The 13,773-nt window shown below is 48.8% G+C and overlaps 1 protein-coding gene across 1 annotated transcript; it reads right to left on the bottom strand.

Annotated features, from left to right (window-relative positions):
• Window positions 1-6,564: 6,564 nt before the first annotated feature.
• Window positions 6,565-7,251, bottom strand: LOC120847807 (nuclear pore complex protein NUP62-like). The gene has a single exon (XM_040219683.1). It carries the CDS (start codon window positions 7,249-7,251, stop codon window positions 6,565-6,567), a length of 687 nt encoding a protein of 228 aa, XP_040075617.1.
• Between the last annotated feature and the right edge of the window lie 6,522 nt (window positions 7,252-13,773).

Genomic DNA, 13,773 nt, shown 5'->3' with positions numbered 1-13,773 from the left:
GCGGGCTCAAATAATCGTGCCCAAGCCTGGGGGTGAATTCAGCGCCCCCTGTGTTGTGTATGATGCCACCAATCCTCCAGTCGTCTTTTCGTCTGCTCGATGGTCTTCCAAAAGGCTTCAGTAGTATTGGCTGCCTCGCTTGTTGACGAGAAGCCCAACGCTGCCGCTAGAGGCGGGACACCTTCGTGTAGTCGGTTCGCCTCTTCGGTGGCAGAAGTGGCAGAAGGTCGGATTCCTCCACAACGGAGTATGATGTGCTCTGCGGTTTCGCTCTCACCCTCGCATACTCGGCATACAGTCGACTGCACACTATTGTCGAAGCGCTGTTTGTACACCAGTGTGCGCAGGGCTCCAGCACGAGCCTCGAACAATAGGCGGCTGCCCAAGCTGTTGTCGTACAGCCGCGTCTCTGCCGTGATTTGCTGTTTTAACTCCGCATACATGGTAAGGGTTGACTTTGTCCGGGCAGCCTCCAGCCATTGTACATTCTCCTGTTCGCGGACCCTTTTCCGCACCACAGACTCCCATTCTTTCTCTGTGGTCGCCTCCACCGGTTCTGTGAAGAAGCCGAACTTTTTCTCAAGCTGGTAGAGGCGCTTTCGCCAACGGCTCTGCAGGGAAGTCATATGTGTGTATATGAACAGCCTCTTGGCCCAACGGCACCGGTCCATGAGTCGAAGCCGCCCGTCATAGGAAACCTTGCTTGTCGCCTCCCTCGCTTCGAAAGACGACCAGCCCAGGTCCCCCTGCACTGCCTCATTCGCCACCGTGCCATGGCAGCCCAGCGCTTGGCGTCCCACTTCTCGTTGTCTGCGCTCCAAAGCGGTTCTTGTGTCACCTGGTACACACACCACTGCGTTGGCGAACGTCAAACCAGGCACCACCACCGCCTTCCACATTTCGCGGCTCACTATGAATCTGTTACAGCTCCATAGGCTGCGCTTACGGAGGATGTTAGCTCCCCGTGTGGCGGATTGACGGAGGTGGACGTAATGCTCTTTCAGATAGTCTGCCTCGTTGGACAACTCAACGCCTAGGTACTTATACTTATTCAGTACCGGTAATACGTCAAGCCCCAATCTGAGGCTATCGAGCTCTTCTTTCTCAGTGCCCGCGAATTGTATCACGGCGGACTTGGATGTGTTGTACTTGAGACCAAGCACGGCAGCCTCATCAGCACATATGTCGAGAAGTTGCTGCATCGCCGTTGCACAGCCCGCCGTCAGCACTATGTCGTCCGCGAAGGTCAGACCCGGTAGCACCCAGTTCACGGCCTCTCCATTTTCAACGTGCAGTAGCGAGAAGCTACTGCACGTTGAATATATATATATATATATATATATATATATATATATATATATATATATATATATATATATATATATATATTTTTTTTTTTTTTTATAATATTACAGTGGCCACTGTACTAGTATCAACTTGGGTAGTGTTGGGACCGGAGGGGCTTGCCTGAAGCGCGTGGTATTGATCGCGACAGGTGTCGACACCGGCGCGTTATCCAGAAGGTGTGCGCATGCGCGGCTGCACGCGCGAAAATATGAATCTGGTGCCGCTTTGGTAAAGTGCACATAGGATTTCTGATACAGCTACATCCTGCCAGCGGTCGTACCGCGGCATCAATTACGCTGCATCACGATCGTTAGCAAAATTATGCTTCAATGTATTGGACGGTACAAGCTACATTACCCTTCCTTTACATAAAAACAATTGCGACTTTAAAGAAGCGGACTGCAAGTTACATGTACGACGAAACCGTCCGATCCGACGTCCGACCGCGCAATACGACGGGCGGAGGCGAGGGTTTTCAACGCTCTCCGATGCTACGAAAACCCTCTCCCCCCAAGGTCATCCGGCAGTCCGCACGTCGGATCGGAAGGTTTCGTCGTATGTTTCGCGCTTTAGAATTAGCTGCGACTTTCTGCTTGTCGAATGGTGAGCATTTTAAATGAAATGCCTATTTCCTTGAGTCGCAAAGGCCGAACATTTGATATTTGAAAGGGATATCTAAAACTCAAAAGCAGTTTTTTTTTCTCCCTATCTTATTTTATAATGGAACGAACGGCACATACTAAAGTCCGAGATTGTTTTAGTATGTTATTAATACCCCAGGTTAACTTCTCCGTCTTCTTTCCAGCCCGTCTCCTTTTCTTGACCTTAATCATCTCGCTTCACTTGTCACTCATTCTTGAGTTCATTTATGGGACGAACAGCCCAAGCGACGGTCGCAAAGGGGGAGAATATTTTATTTCTTCATGGCTGCCACGATCATCCGAGGACCACCCGACGTTCACTTGTAAGAAATGGCTTATAAGTCGTGACAATTTTTATCACGCGTTTTAACATTGAACTTAAGTCCAAAAACTGAGACAACGTGGGCTGAACAAGTAATGCTTTATAAGAATCAAAGAAAACAAGCAACTATTTCACATCATTTTGAGCAGAAAACATGAACACACGTGGATCAGGCAAGGAAAAAGTTGTAATAGCTTACAGCACGGCATTGAAATACATGATTACAATGTGGGTTGCATACATGGTTACAATGCGCAGCGCATACATGGCCCTGAAGGTATACTTGGCATACCACATCAGGTAAGTTGTCGAAACAAATGAACACCGCCCTTTCGATGCTGCTCCTGTTTGACTTCGGCTCAAGAGCAGTCTCCAAATAAGCCACACCGTCGAAGTTGCTAAACGTAATGTGAACAGCCCAGTAGGAATTGGCACATTTAGAGAGCCTAGTGCGTCGCGATCGATGCCTTGTGGGATCACGGCAGGAGCTTCGCTGTTTACCACTGGTGACAACGGGTCAGTTTCCCAAACGAGCCCCGAACGCTTTGCAACGATGGGCTCTGGTGAACTTGCCTTCCGCTTCCTTTCCTCTCGTCCTCCGGAGAGGTCATCACTCAGGTCCTGGGGTACACTTGGCAGCAGTGGGTACCGCGTCTGGCGTAAGCGCTGGGTGTCCACGAGGGATCCCCACTTCCTTTCCGCCGATGATATGGACGAAGTCTGGAAGGATGAAGCGGGCTCGAAGTGCAGCTCGCATGCAGACAGCGCTTGTTTCTTCAAGACGCTTGTCCGATCGCTGGAGATTCTCCTCACAAAGATCTCTTTTGGCTCTGTCCTTTGGAACGCCGAAAAGGGACGCCGTTTTCACTCCTTTCACTCGGATGAGTCCCGTTTTGAAACCATGGTGCAGAGCAAGAGTTCTGTCGCTGTTTCGCCGACGGCATTTTGGCACTACCCTCAAGCGGGTTTCACATGCAGCGATTTTGGCCCTGGAGCGGCGCGATTTCTGCCGTCGCGGCGCTCGTGCCGCTCGACCGCTGGTGCTGGCCAGAACGCCGCGACGGCAGAAATCGCGCCGCTCTAGGGCCAAAACCGCTGCATGGGAAACACGCTTAAAGGGGTATTCACACGAGGGAGAAATCCCGGGGATTTCTCCCCGGCACGCGCATCCCACGACGAAAACGTCAGGCTTTGCGATGTGCAAAAGCCTCGCGTTTTTATCTCGTGATGCGCGCGTGCCGGGGAGAAATCCCCGGGATTTCTCCCTCGTGTGAATACCCCTTAAGGGGTATTCACACGAGGGAGAAATCCCGGGGATTTCTCCCCGGCACGCGCATCCCACGATGAAAACGCCAGGCTTTGCGATGTGCAAAAGCCTCGCGTTTTCATCTCGTGATGCGCGCGTGCCGGGGAGACATCCCCGGGATTTCTCCCTCGTGTGAATACTTCACCATCCGCAAAATCGGAACACAAGATTCAAAGCATATTACGATCGAACACACGGAACTAGGAAATCGTGGTCCCGACACGCGCACCGCTCGAAGTGAAAAACACGCGGAACTATACTGTTTCACCTTGTGTCGTACCGCAGGAAAGCCTACAAGCGCGAGCTCCTTGCTCTAGGGCACATTTCGGCGGCACAAGCTCTCGTGCATCAAGGGCAGCTGCCAACGCTATGAGCTCGTGCTTCTAGCCTTCGCTGCGGTACAACATAAGGTGAACCGGAGTATATAAAATCGTCGTACCGACACGTGCACTGCTCAAAGTGAAAAAAAAAAAAGGCGGGCTGCGCGATTTTTTTTTTCGGATAACTCCACTACAGCGCCGCCACGAACTATCGCCGAGCCGCTCCGGTCCTAACACTACCTAAGTATTTTAGTACACTGTAGTAAGTAACAGATTCCTTCGGAGCAGCGCCACTCTTTGGCATTTCAACATTTTCCTTCTCAGCTTTCCTCCTCAACTCACAAATCGCGCATTGCACCAAACGGTCCAAGAAGACAGAAAGGAAGGACTCCCCTCTTTCTCGGACTCTCGTTCGTGCAACCGGACACAGCCATTCTCCCCTTAGAAGATTATCTCGTCGCTCCAAATTTGAACAAAAGTTGCTTTCCCCACCCCGTTCAGCCCTAGGCTGACAGTGTTGTGGAAGCTACGTGCTCTTTGGGCTAGGGTGCCTTCATGTGCGAGCACATGGAGGCTCCCTCTTGGGCCAGCCACACGATCGTCACCCCACGGGTAGTTCGAGCTGCTCGGTTCTAACGCGTTGACCAAAACGTTGCCAACGCCACCAACGGCAAAGCTCATAACCACGCCAGCCTTGCTACGTCACGAATGCGGGGAATCTTTTCTTTCTGTTTTTGTTTGCGCCGGATATCCCATGATGCATCGCGCTCTCCGTTCGCTTCTCTTCGAGCGCTTGCTCGAGTGCACCGTATGGAACGAAAAATATAGCCAGTCGTTCAAAAGACAAACGCGCGATTATCATTTACGGTTATTATCCGTCATGCTTGACTCATTTCCGAACGAAATTTGAATATTTAAAATTTCGTTTCCGTACCCCTTTAAAGACCCCATGCTCATCCAGATCGAAACGGGCAGGGGTGGGGATCGAACCCAGGATCCCTGGATTCCTAGGTTCTGCAGCGCAAGCTTTCGGTCCACGTGCTCAGAGTGCAATATTTGAGAAGGTGAAAACACTGTGAGGACGAATCACGCACGACGACGACGATGTGTATCAAGGAGGTCGAAGTGCAAGCCAACAGATGTTCCAAAGATTTCTGACAGCAGAGTGGGTTCAGTCCACATCTGTGTGATAGCCTGGTGTTTCACGAAAGGTGGACAAATTCGATATTGCAAACTACGCATCCCACCAAAAAAAAAAAGAAGAAAACAAAGGCTTGTGTTGTTTTGGTCTTAGGCCAAGGGCCTATTAAGGAAAATTATTAAAGTTTGGCATAATTAAGTTAATTATTTTCACATAATTAATTTTTTTTTAATATTGAGTTTAAGGACATGATTTAATTTGGAAACTTGCTGAGCATCATCGAGAAACGCCAAATAAGAAAACTGGAGTGTGACAGAAGGCACGCGCTGTATTTTACAGCTTTCTGAAAAACTGCAATCCGAGCGCTTCTCGGCACCGACGGCACCGCGCCCCGTGGAGAAATAGTGGAGCCTGCGCCCCTGCTGCGTTGAGCGAGGACAGCGAAGCAGATGTTGGTTTTCCCTTTGCAGGATGCGAGCTCAAAAAGATTTCCTTCCCTAGCTATAAATGAATAGGTAAAAAAATAACAACATAAAGTAACTGTCTCGTTTTCTGCCACCACGGGTGCTAAGCAAGACGGCGAGACCAGAGCGGGAAGAATGAACCGGGACATCGCCGCCTGCTGCGATTGGTCAGCGGCATGGAGTCGACCAATCGCAGAAGGTCGCGATGTCTCGGTCTTTTTTTCCCGCCGTGTTGCATTCCACCCCAGTGTGTTCAAGCCTCACCTTCGTCCTCTGGACAGCCCCTTACATGCTGCGCCATCTCGCGGCGCTTGTCAGAAATGCGAGCGAACCTTCGCAACACATGCTCCGTGGCGAGGCAATGCCGTTCAGTAACCTCTCTTCTGCCACCGTGGACCGGGATGCAGCGTATACGTGCACGACAGACAGTGGGATCATTCGATTAACCAGCACCAGCCTGCACCGATGCAGAAGAGTAAAGAGCAATGTACTTCCGGTTTTTTTTTTTTTTTTTTTTCAGGTAGGCTGCACTCGTAAGTCAAATACGGCGTTCTGCGCCGAGTGCAGCAGGCGCAGGTCGTGCAGGTAGATCGAATATAGCAAGTCTTCGCAGCAGTGTCAATGCGCAAAGCGAACGTTCTGCCGCGCAAAGTTTATCGATTGTTCCCCTCGCTCTAAGATATTCGAACAAACAGACAAATAAGCAAACAAACATACAAACACATTCGCCCCACTTGTCTTTAAAGATGCAAAAAACAAATCAAACAACCACCTTTTTTTTGTGCGTGTGTGTGTTGAGTTCGACAGTGGATTGACGGCACACCACTGACGGTACATGGCACATTGATGATTCAGTGGTGACGACGTGCCCGGAATCACGCACTGTCAGATAGGGATTATCGCGGATGTGTCCACCTGTGTCGTTGCGCGGGTTACCGACGCCCTCCCTTGGGGCACTTCAGACACCGTCGGATAGACGTATTGGTATATAGCCGAGGCCGTCGGCACCTGCGCTCCTCCTCGTCACATCTGCGACGCGGACACGACGCGAGTCACTGACGTCGTAGACCCCTGGGGCGTCTGCGTTACTGTGGGGTACTCAGCATACTGGACAGTTGTCGTGGCTGGAATTTGAGTGTTCACTTGACACGGCTGCGACGTGGAACCGACGCGACGGAAGGACACCGTCCTTTGGGACACCGGCGCTGCCGTGGGGTACGCGTACTGGTACTGCGGGTAGGCTGGAGCGGTGGCGACGGTGCTGCTGTACAGCTGCGACAGCGACGTGACGCGGCGTACCGACGTGGTCCCCTGGGTCACGGGTGTCGTCGTCTGGTAGGCGTACTGGTACGCCGGAGCCTGCGCAAGGGCAGCACTGGTCGGCATGGCATACTGGTACGCAGGGGCCTGTGCAATAGCCGCGCCGGTTGGCATGGCGTACACGGGAGAACTGGGCATGGCGAACATGGGCTGTGCCACCTGAGGCATCAGGCCGTAGCCAGAGGGGGCCGACGACCCGTAGAAGTTAATGGTGGTGTGGGCCGTGGCGGCCTGCTGATTTTCTGCCAGAGTTCCACCCGACGCGACGGACGAGCGCTGTTTAAACGGTAACAATGGAGCTGGTGGGGGTGGCGGGGGTGGCGGGTAGACAACCTGCCTATGCGCCGGCGAATTAGACACCGTCCTGCAACCTCCCGAGCGACGAGACATCGTCCATATCACGGAACTACATAAATATGCTTCAAACCCGACGCATATACTACTTCGTGCACATCGAGCACTGCGTGACAAGGAGACCTTAGCTTTCTTTTATATTTCACCGGGGTTCCACTAAACCTCGCCAGTCCTCATTTTTCTCCTGTACAATCCACACCCACACCCCCTCCGCTCTTGTCTTACCTCGTTTTTTTTTTTTGTTCTATACATCACGTACTAAAGGTATATTGTAGCACCTTTAGTCTAAGTATACTAAAAGTATGTACAACCATTAGTTCACGTTATATATAAAATACACGCACACACACACAATAAAAATGTACCTCAGCGTACCACATAGAACTCGTTATCATAGAAATAAAACACGTGTGCATGCAGGGATCAGAGGCGTAAATTTAGTTCGTACGCACCCACACGCACCTTTAGTCCCGAACATATTTCATATTAGTATAGAACCACGTACAGAATTCAGTTTAGAATACGTACAAAGTGCATTCAATATTTGTGGACTAAAGCCGAAGTGCAGTCAGTAGGTAGCACCACAATCCTGGTGCTTTATGACGAAATGACACCTAACGGACAAGATACCGTTCTATAAAGGGAGAGGTGCGAACACGTGCTTTATAACTGAGAGCGAAACTCGCTGCTCGGGACTTGGACGTTGTGGCAAAGAAAGGAATTCAGAAGCAAATCTCGGATTTTTCGCAACACAGAAAGATCACCGACTTCCCCTTGTCCTCAGTGCCGCTTCAGTTTGCAACGAGATTGTGTTCAAGTAATTATTTAAAAAAAAGGATAACTTATTTACATCTTCAACGATCCTTCAGACTTTGGATAAACTGTTTTATAAAGGTCACTTTGATACTATATAAAACGCCCCACTAATGTACTACACCAAACGTCTTGACCGGAAATTTGAAGAAAATCAAGACGCGTGGGCAACTCGGCCCCCGAAGAAAAAGATCACATAGTAAGGAGGCGGTTGTTCTAAAAGCCTTCTTATCTCTAGGCGATCCCGTTGTGTTACAAAAGAATATAAGAAACGAGCAAGCTCTTTTAAAATGACTTGCCAGTAACTTTACTAAACATCGAGAAACGCGCGCTCCAAATTGGCCAATACAGTCACAGCAGGCTTATTTATTTTATTTCTCCGTACGTACATTCTAGAGCGTAAATAAATATTGTCGCTGTCAGTGCACCACAAGATTTGGATACCGTGGTGGCCTAAGAAGCCAACTAAAGGATGTTTCACACAGCACCGTTTTCTTAGGTTCTCGCAGGTATATATACAGGGCGACTGATACACTCGCATCGAGTCCGACCGAGTATAACTGCAACGATTTGCAACGTAAGGGTTGCTATAGAAACAGCTGCGTCGGCTCCAACAAAACGTGATAAAAACAGGCTTTGTTGGATCCGGCGCAGCTGTACGTCGCAAGCCGTTGCAGTTGTACACAGTCGGACTCGACGCAAGTGTGTGAATCGCATCAAATCGCCGAAACGTTCGTGTCTCAAATGTCGCGTGCCGGGCTATCAGATGTCCTGGTGAATTGTGGCTTAGCAGACGTAAGCTTTCGCAACGTAATGTAACGTAAGAAAACGGGGCTGAGTGAACCAGACCATCACGTGATGCGAACCCTCTCAATTTATCAAATAAATCAAACAGTTGTAGCTTGCGCTAACCATACGCCATGGTTCTCTGCTTTTGGAGGGTATGCCTTCAGATAGAACAACTTGTAACACGAGTTTTGATTGGGCTAGTTGGTTCATAATAGACATGATTAAAATGGCGCAAACTTGACGGGGACGAAAAGAGGCACGCACGACAGGACTAGCGCTGACTTCCAACTAAGTGTATTGCATCATTCACCAAGCGATATATACTATAGCCTGCGGACATAAAAAACAAAGCGTACATTAAGATTGTACGTCTACCACGCGCCTATCTTCAGATAAAACCACCAAGAAACCATAATTTTTTGCCAATAAGAGACACCGACGGCATGCTGACGCACTTGTCTCCCGTATTTTTTTTTTTTTTATTATTATAAAATAACGCTTTCATAATTTCCCTCTCTGTTTTGTCCTTTGCTCTCTTCGGGAACTTGGTCCATTTCAAAAACGGTTAACGCCCACATTGTTTAACGTGCTCACCAAGATGACCATCCAAATTGCTTCGTATCGAAAGATCATGCTGACGCGCTCTCTCATTGAAACAGCGACCCGTTTGTCCAATGTAAATGGGGCCACAGCTAAAATGAATATATCCTAAACAACCCCACTCGTGCACTTAAAGTACATGACGGCATGTCTTTTTGCGCACCGGGCACTTTAATGCCCAGTACGTATGGGATATATCTTGTAACTTGCAAAGAACCGAGAAATGCAGATTAATGCCATATCTAACAGCTCTCTTTTTAAATTGTGAGATACCTTGCGAATATAATTCACAACTTGGACTTTTTTTTTTATGATCTGCTCTATAGTACGTTTTTGTTTTTTGTTTTCTTCTGTGATCCTTTAAGTTTCTGTAATTTGCTTTGGCAAACACTTGATAGTAGCATGTTGGGGTACCCCGCAGATTTTAACTTCCTAAACTGAAAGGCTGCATTTACTTTGGACAAACGGGTCGAGTGAGAGAGCGCACCAGCATAATCTTTCTGTACCAAGCAATTTGGGTGGTCATCTTGCTGAGCACGTTAAACGACGTGGGTGTGAATTGCTTTTGAAATCGACCAAGTTCCGGAAGAGAGCAAAGCACAAGACAAAAACAAAACAAAAAAAAAAAAAAAAACAAGAAATTATTAACATTAAAAAAAAAAAAGCGGGAGGCAAGTGCGTCAGCATGCTGTCGGTGTGTCTTATCGACAAAGCATTATCGATTCTTGATATTTTTTTACGTGGAATTTGGAGATGCTTTTTAAAACTACTTCCATTCCCATAATTTCGCCCGTCCACCCGGCCGTGCATTTTCCGCGAAATTTAGCGGGGAAAGTGGCGTCACATGACGTCACCTCACTTAAATTGACGGCACCTGAACCATATGTCAACTTAGTTTTCCGCTAAATTTAGCGGGGAAATTCACGTCTTGTTTCCAAAACATCAATCCAGTTTCTTCGCTAAATTTAGTGGGAAGATACGTGTCACGTGACACACCAGTTTTCTATATTGAATTTCATGCATTATAAAAAGTCAAAGGTCGCTGGAAATTAGGTTCAAGTGACACGTGCTTTTCTAAGTTATTACCGTTATTATTATTAAACGATCAAGTACCGCGTCGGGAATACGTGCGTCGTGCACTGTTGTCGGCAAGCTTTTTAGTTTGCTGACAATGAAACTGGCGATTGAAATCAAAACAACACTGAAAGCAGGCATCAAGCAAAAACCGCGATCCCCGTGACACCCACGATATGAATGCAAGCGATCTAAGCTGTTATAAACTTTGAACTATGCGGCCTAGAGACCGATATGACAGCTCGTACGCGGCACGGTACGCCGGGCATTTCAGAAAATCTCAGACGTATACCTTAGCTATACCTCCGTAAACAGATATTTACATACAGTCCAAATAGAGAACAGTGGCATTCTTAAATGTTTTCCCGACGTACAATAAAGCTATAGTTGCTAGAAAGCGTGGCTGTGAGATATCGCTAGCAAGCGTGTACGTATTTAGCTATAAGCCGGGGTCAGACATGCTTATCCGTCATACAAATGACAGTTCGCATACAGGTTCGAAAGCGAGTTACCGCGAGACCCTTGCTTCAAATGCCGCATGGAAATGAGTTCAAGGAGGCAACTTGGCACGCGGCATTCGAACCATGGATATTGCGGCGACTCGTGTTTGCAAAATGTCTTTTTTATGATGTGAGCAGTGTGACCCCGGCCATAAGATGCTAGCAAACGTGCGTGGTTTTTGCACGCCAGAGGATGTAGGCCGCGCTCGCGTGTGTGACGGCATTCATTCGGCGCATATACTAAATCGTGAACCGTGCATCGCTAGGGAAACGAGCATTCCTGCACCAAGACATCCACAAAGGCTGCAGTTTCCAAGCCGAGGTTTTGAGGACCTTGTACACCCTAATCCCTCCAAGTTGCTGAGGACTTTGTACACCCTAATTTCTTTTGACGATGTTAAAAGCGGAACGGGAGGAAACGTAAAAAAGTAAGTTGACCACTCTGTCTAGACGTTTCTTAATTAGAACATGAGATGTATGAGCTTAACTCGCCTGGGGTGGCGGAGGTGGCTGGATGATCATCGGTGGCGGCATCATGATGGGCGCCGGAGGTAACAACGGGGGTGTTGCGATGATAACTCGCTGTGGGGGAGGAGGAAGCAGTGTCTCGATCGTAGTGCACGAATGAGCATGTCGGACCGGCGTGACCAGGTGATCGTGAATGTGGTCTGTTGAGTGAACTGCCGTCAGCGAGCTGATCCTGCGCAACGGGCCATGAGACGAGGCTCCAGAACATATGGCTTGGTGCATGGAAGTTTGAGACATAAGGCTGACGAAGGGATGATAGTGCATGATCGCTGGTACAGAGGCAAAACGATTGATGCATGACCGAACCACTATGGGAGCCAAAGAGGAACTGAATGGCATGGCAGAATGCACGTGAAGCGATGATATCGAGGTATTATAAGCGCTCGGCATGCCAAAGGGAATCGGCGACGTTCTAGAGTCTGTGCGGACGAAGGTGGTTCGAACGACCAGAGAGGAGGACGGTCCTGAAGACTCGGTCGTCTCAGTCGATTCGGACTCCTCTAAAGACGAGATCAATCGCCTTTGTCTACGGGAAGTCCTCTTCCGGCGTTCGTGGGTTCGAAAAAAGTATTTTGAAAACAAGAAGCAGATGATAATTATTAAAAGGGCGGAAAAGATCGAGAAAAGAAGCGTGGCCCAATAGCCTACGAGCTCAATGACAAAGCCCTTGCAAACGTCATCCATGACCGAAGTTATAAGCTGAGAGACAATGAAGCACGGACCAATCACGGCGGGTTTAGATGCAACCGAAGTTTTAACATCTTGTGTCACTCGTTTGACAAAACGCCTGAAGTACGAGGGCACCATCGGCACAAGCACTCGTTCAATGGAAGTCCTGGTGAGTCTAGGCATGATTCCTCGAGCCCAAAAGTTATGCCATTTGTCGTACATTCTCCTGGCAGTTCTTTGTACATTTCTGCAAGAGTGATTATCAGTGAACGACACATTTTTGATCGACAGAAAAAGGCGCTGGAAGGGGTCTTCATGGCTGGATAGCGAACCATTGACGATGGGACTCTGCTCACGAAGAGTCAGCTTTTGCAGCACCCCTTGTAGACTCACTTGTGGGACAGCAAGGCTGTGGTAATGAAAGGTGCGACCATGAGATGGCACTGGTCCCAAGTCAAAGATTGAGACCGATTCATTTTGACATTTACTTGCAATCTCGCTGGGAATAATTTTTGATAAAAGCTGGCTTCTGTTGCCAACAGGCCACATTCTGTCGATGGCATCGTCCAGAATGGCATAATCGTTTTTCAAGTAAGGCCCGCAAAAGTGGCAATATCCGAGTGTGTTGTATACGGTTAAGTAAATCTCGGTAAGGATGGCTAGAATCACAAATGCGGAGAAGACATAAGCCGTGACTATCAACATATGGCCTACGAAATTCGACACCTTACCCCGCTTCTGAGGTTGCACAGATTGGCGATGGACCGCAATGCCCGTCAGCAGACAAATTACGAGCAGTGCCAATGCCACGAAGAACAACGCCACCAAAACCAAAAGCCAAACGACTGCTTTTTCCGTTAAATATTTGTACACGCCATGATACTCCTCAAACCCTTGTAGCTTCATCTGGAGCATGTCAATGCTGGTGTACGAAGGACTCACGTCCACGTCACTCGCGTCGAGCGTCGACATTGAGTCTGCTAAAAGCTCCAGGAGTTTAAGCCGATATGACGCAGTAGTCCGGGCAACAGCCTGGACGACATTCCTGAAGAGTTCCTCATTATCTCTGTGAACGCGAGCACATTGGTCGCCGATTTTTCTGAATGTGACGCCCAGGCGACGATGTCCCGCTGCATTTAACACGCGGCCGAGGTAGCGGTGGTCCATCGCACAGTCCCGGGCCATGTGGTGCAAGGGCACCCTGGCGTCCTCCATCACGCTGCTGGCGATAAACTTTTCAAAGGTCCGGTCAAAATCGGGGCCAAGTACCCTGCTGACGTTATGAAAAGGTAACTGTGTTTTGCGACTCTCCGCAATTTGACCCAACGTCAAGTTCACAAAAAGTTTGAGGTTTAAGAAAGTCGAGTTGTACAAGTCGGGAGCCCATTCTTTCAGTGCAACGTTCATGGCCTCTCTCGTGATGATGAGCCAGACCAAAAACATGACGCACAGAGTAAAGAGAACCGTCAAACTGATGGCATAAAACACGAAAGCCAGCATGTAGTTCTCGGTGACTCGCTGCTGGCGGCGCGCTCCACAGAGACTGGCGAGACGCATGAGGAAGATAACGACGATGACGACTATG

The sequence above is a fragment of the Ixodes scapularis genome, unplaced genomic scaffold (genome assembly GCF_016920785.2).
Source record: "Ixodes scapularis isolate PalLabHiFi unplaced genomic scaffold, ASM1692078v2 PGA_scaffold3__209_contigs__length_174095766, whole genome shotgun sequence".
NCBI classification, from domain to species: domain Eukaryota; kingdom Metazoa; phylum Arthropoda; class Arachnida; order Ixodida; family Ixodidae; genus Ixodes; species Ixodes scapularis.
The sequence above is the reverse complement of the archived record's forward strand: the minus strand, read 5'-3'. Positions and strand labels throughout refer to the sequence as shown.